Below are 4,777 nucleotides of genomic sequence, written 5' to 3'. Positions count from 1 at the left end.
TGACGTCAACTTCGTGTTAATTAAAATATATCTTGGAGGGAAATTATATAAATAAATAAATAATGAAATAGGACAAATTTTGGCCACCGGTTATGTAATTTGTATTTTTTATTGTAAAAATAAATAATATTTGGTAAATAAGCTCAGCCACTAGTTTGGTTTAATACTTATCTAATACTCCGTACTTAATTACTGTTATTTAATTGATTTATTATAATAAAACAGTGTTTTGTATACCCACTAATTGTCCTATTTGGGGAATAATTTTTCATTGCAAGGCACAGTCCTTGAATTGTACTTTGGAGTTTAATTTGGAGTAATTAGAGGTGTTTTAATTAATTATAATTGAAGGATGAATTATGCATCATATTCAAATAGAAAATTTTTATTTTTATAAAAAGTTTTAATTAACTAATGTGATTTACAATAACAAATACTACGGAGTATAATTCTTCATGTTTATTGTTTTTTTTTTCAACCAAACAAGTTAAATAAATACTCCGTATAAATAAGAGTTCAAAGTTAGAAAAGTGAATAAGAGAGATATGACAATGATCAGAATAAACCACTACTTAACATCAGAAGGTAACTTAAAAAGTGAATTTAAATGATGAGTATGCAAATAAGTACTTTTGGGTAAAATAGTTAACTTATCATTTAATTTTGACTTATTTAACCACTATTAGTTGTTTGATTTAGTTTTAAAAAAAAAAAAAAAAAAAAACCAATTTTTTTCATGAATTAATTCACTTTTGGTCCCACGACTTTTGAGTTCTTATCACTTTTGGTGCACAACTTTAAATTTTTTCACTTTTGGTGCCTAATTTTGTTATTTTTATCAGTTTTGGTCCTTCCAGCCAAATTGATGGTAAAATATTTCCGGATTTTATATTTTAGGGACAAAATCGTCATCCAATTTAAAGATCTTCAATATTTAAACAAAAGAAAAATCATATTAAAAGGAAAAAAAGAGTTTGGCAATTGTCGAAACTATAAATCCCATAGATCTGTCTGGTTTCTGCCCGTCTTCCCCATTATTCTCATCGATCAACACCTATAGATATGATTTTAAGTGATTTTGTTTAGATATTGAAGATGCTTCCTTAGGATGACAATTTTACCCCTAAAAATATAAAATCCAACAACATTTCGCTGTCAATTTGGCCGGAAGGACCAAAACTGATAAAAATAACAAAGTTAGGCACCAAAATTAAAAAATTTTAAAGTTGTGCACCAAAAGTGATAGAACATCAAAAGTTGTGGGACCAAAAGTGAAATTAATTCTTTTTTTCATTCCACATCCAACTAACTTAACATTTTGATACTAAACTTTGAACCACCATCCAAAGTCTTGAAAGTTGTCAGTTGAGACTGATAATCTAAGGCATATAATACAACGCACGTCACCAGGCTGGAAGGGTGCAGTTTTGTCTAAGTTTCTCCTTGTTTTTTTTTTTTTTTTTTAAGACAAGAATTCGTCGTCAATATTATAAATGACACAGAAACTTTGAGAGATAAATCATATTAGAAAAATTTTGTGATAGACTCAACTAATTAAGAGGGTGTTGGCAAGAATCGAATTCATGATCTTTTGATAATTTTGAATTTTAAAGAAAAATATATTGCAACAAATTCATTTACATGCACATAGGATAATTATTTAACTAAGTCACAGAAACACAACTACCTGGACTCAAAAAGTCTTTATAAATACTAGTTTTGTTATAACTGTTAATTAACAATTGCAAAGTCAAGTATTGCCATATATAATAATGTTGTACAGATTGAGGATTGATCAGCTGTATCTACTTAATTGGATGAACTAATTAAACAACTATCATATCATCTAAAGAAAAGAGGAGGATACAAGTCCAGTCAACTATGTATAACCTAAGATTTTTTGAAAGTTACTGGCTCTATTACATTGTAGTATCTGTTCATATACTTTCTCAACCTACTGAAATACAAAGAACCAATAACGCCTCCACTGAGGCTTGAACTCATAATCTTCCAAATGGAAGTCCAACCCGGATACCATTAGACCACATAGTCCTGGCAAAACAGGATTTATAATTTTTTGATGACTAAAGTTACAAAACAGGATTTATCTCGTGCATACCCTAGAGTAGTAGCTGTGGATTTCCCTAGTCACTCAAAAAAAAATAAAAAAGTTGGAGGATACATGCATTATGCATGACCGCAGTTCCGAAAAATGACAAATCGGTTTAAATTGCCAGTTGAACTGAGATTTTTTTTTAAAAATTCATTTTGAAATTTTAAAAAACAATTATATCAAATATTTAAACTTTGTCAACTACCATGTAGTACATGTGATGGCATCCAGGTTATCATTCCAAATAGGTGATCATAAGTTTGAATTCCGGTGGTGGGGACTTTGATTCTTTGGGCTAAAAATATTTAACATATATTACCTTGTAAAGAAGGAGTATTTAAAAAAAAAAATTAAACTTTAAAATTAAACTAAAAAATTGACAAATGGGAACCGGTGGTTCAGCTTTGAACTCCCGAACTGTGATTTTTTTTTTTTTTGGTAAATTCTATTTTTTATTTTTAAAATTTTTCATTCTAAAATTTATTTTAAATGGTTATATGAAATATTTAAACTTTAAAATTAAACTAAAAAAATGACAAACCGGAACGGGTAGTTCCAGTTTGAACGGTCTGTCGATCAAGGATTTTTTTTTATTTTATTTGTAAATTCTATTTTCTATTTTTAAAATTTTCATTATGATTTTTTTTTAAAAAAAATGGTTATATCAAATATTTAAACTTTAAAGTTAAACTAAAAAAAAATAGTTCTGAATTTTTTTATTTTTTTTTTATTTGGAACCAGAACTGTTCATAGGGTTCTAGTTCCAGTTCGATTTTTACCGTGCCTAGTTTGGTTCGAATTGATCTGTGGTCATCCCTACATGCATATCCCTTCTCAAAATTTTTTATGATTTCTTTAACTGTTTTCTGTGAACTTCAAGGTTTATGATAACTGGGAAAAATTAAAAAACAATAAAGTACAAAGATCAAGAAACTAAGAGTATATGTTGGATGTTATGTCTCTAAGGATTGTGCTGTGTACTGGGAATCTGGGATTCATGAGCTGACCTCCTTTCTCTTTTGGCAAACCATTGGACTGTTCTTCTTGCAATTGGCAGCCAAAGCTTTCTTCTTCTCTCATCTGAAACAACATCACAGTAATCTTGAACATTCCCATTTCTAAACCTCGGATGAACTACTATCTCCGACATGGACCTCTTTTCTTTCTGACTAAGATTCTTTGTTTCTGCATATGTTGTTGGGATTGGGAATGAAGGGTTGTTCTTATTGACCTTGATTTCGAACAACCTTTTTCGCTCCATTTCTTCCTTAATACTCATGCTTTGAATCTCATCATGGGGGTGTTTGGAGCCAAAGCTGCTAGAGAATTCTGGATTTGCCAGGGATGATGATGATGATGAGAATCTGTCTCGAATCAGTTCCGAGTTCAAGGCGATGAGGTCTGATGAACTTACACTGCTCCATCTGTTCTTGAGGACAACATCAGAGACTATGATCCTATGATTCAGATGGTGCAGAGGTTTCTGCAGGCTCTGATCATTCTGTATAGGCAGTTTTTCGTCTTTCTTGATCTTTCGTGACCCGAATTTGAAGCTCTCCTGTCTCTGAATGTACAGTCCAAGGCTAGACTCCTCCCTCGAATCGCTGCAGAGAAACCTCAGGCTGCTCGAAAAGTTCATTAAAGACAGGTCTTCTGCAGTGACCTTATGCCTGCAGAGAGGGCAACTGGAGTGCTTCTCCAGCCACTGATCAATGCAGTGGATGTGGAATGCATGTTTGCACTTGGGCAGCAGCCTGAGGATCTCGATGTCCTCGAATCTCGACAGGCAGACCGAGCACTCGAGCCCTTCCCTCGACCCCTTCAACGAGGAGAACCTGAAGAACGGGAGGGATTCCACCACCGTCTTGTCTATCCCCGAGGAACGCCTCCAGGAGCCGAGGAGGGCATCGGGGATCTGCAGGGTGGTGTTGAGGATGGAGGCCCTGTGGCAGAATTTGGCATAGAGGAGGAGGAAGAATGTTAGGGAAAACATGATGGCTAGGATGCCTATGACCACAACTAGGCTTGGTTGGAAAGTGTTGGTGTCTGGTGATTGATCATTTGGGATTATTGTTGAAGGGTGTTGGGCTTTTACATTCAAGAAAATGAGATGGAGGATGAGCAGAGAGATGATCATGTTGAATATGGTTTTCATGGGGATTAGAGAGTTGAGGTTTGGGGCTTGTAAATACATTTGTTTGTATGCACAAGCTAGTGTCTATCATTGGTGGTGCTTTGCATTGGTTTGTTGTGGGTGAAGCTATATTTTATATGGTTGAGAGCATGAGGAATCTATATTTTTAATTCCTCAGTTATAACTGTGTTATAAATTTAATTTTTTTAATTATGCACCGTGTAAATTTACTCACACAGCTATTATCAAAGTGGTGGATTTGATTCATGAGGGACCAACTCCATTGCTAATATGCCACTTATTAAAGTGTCAAATTTAGTTCCTCGACGGAGCAACTCCAATCAAGTTAATCAGACGATTTATTTGATAACCACAAAGTTTTAAATTCGATCAATACTTTTGTCTGTTAGTCTTTTTTTTTTTTTTTTATTTCAGTCTATCTAAACTGGTTTACCTCATTGTAATCTTTTGCCAGTTAGGGTTACAAGACAGGCTACAATTAGAGCCTACCTTCATGTAGTCCAGTAGTT

At 33.4% G+C, this 4,777-nt stretch overlaps 1 protein-coding gene across 1 annotated transcript; it reads right to left on the bottom strand.

Moving 5' to 3' along the window:
• Positions 1–2,950: 2,950 nt before the first annotated feature.
• On the bottom strand, positions 2,951–4,369 carry LOC109193387 (E3 ubiquitin-protein ligase ATL42-like). Its single transcript, XM_019344242.1, has one exon. The coding sequence runs from the start codon at positions 4,305–4,307 to the stop codon at positions 3,075–3,077; it is 1,233 nt and encodes a 410-aa protein (XP_019199787.1). The 5' UTR covers positions 4,308–4,369; the 3' UTR covers positions 2,951–3,074.
• Positions 4,370–4,777: the final 408 nt, after the last annotated feature.

This window comes from Ipomoea nil, unplaced genomic scaffold, assembly GCF_001879475.1.
Source record: "Ipomoea nil cultivar Tokyo-kokei standard unplaced genomic scaffold, Asagao_1.1 scaffold1873, whole genome shotgun sequence".
In the NCBI taxonomy this organism is placed as follows: Eukaryota; Viridiplantae; Streptophyta; class Magnoliopsida; order Solanales; family Convolvulaceae; genus Ipomoea; species Ipomoea nil.
The sequence above is the reverse complement of the archived record's forward strand: the minus strand, read 5'-3'. Positions and strand labels throughout refer to the sequence as shown.

Coding starts and splice junctions, on each gene's coding strand:
- LOC109193387 (XM_019344242.1), bottom strand. CDS start 4,307: ATGTATTTACAAGCCCCAAACCTCAACTCTCTAATCCCCATGAAAACC.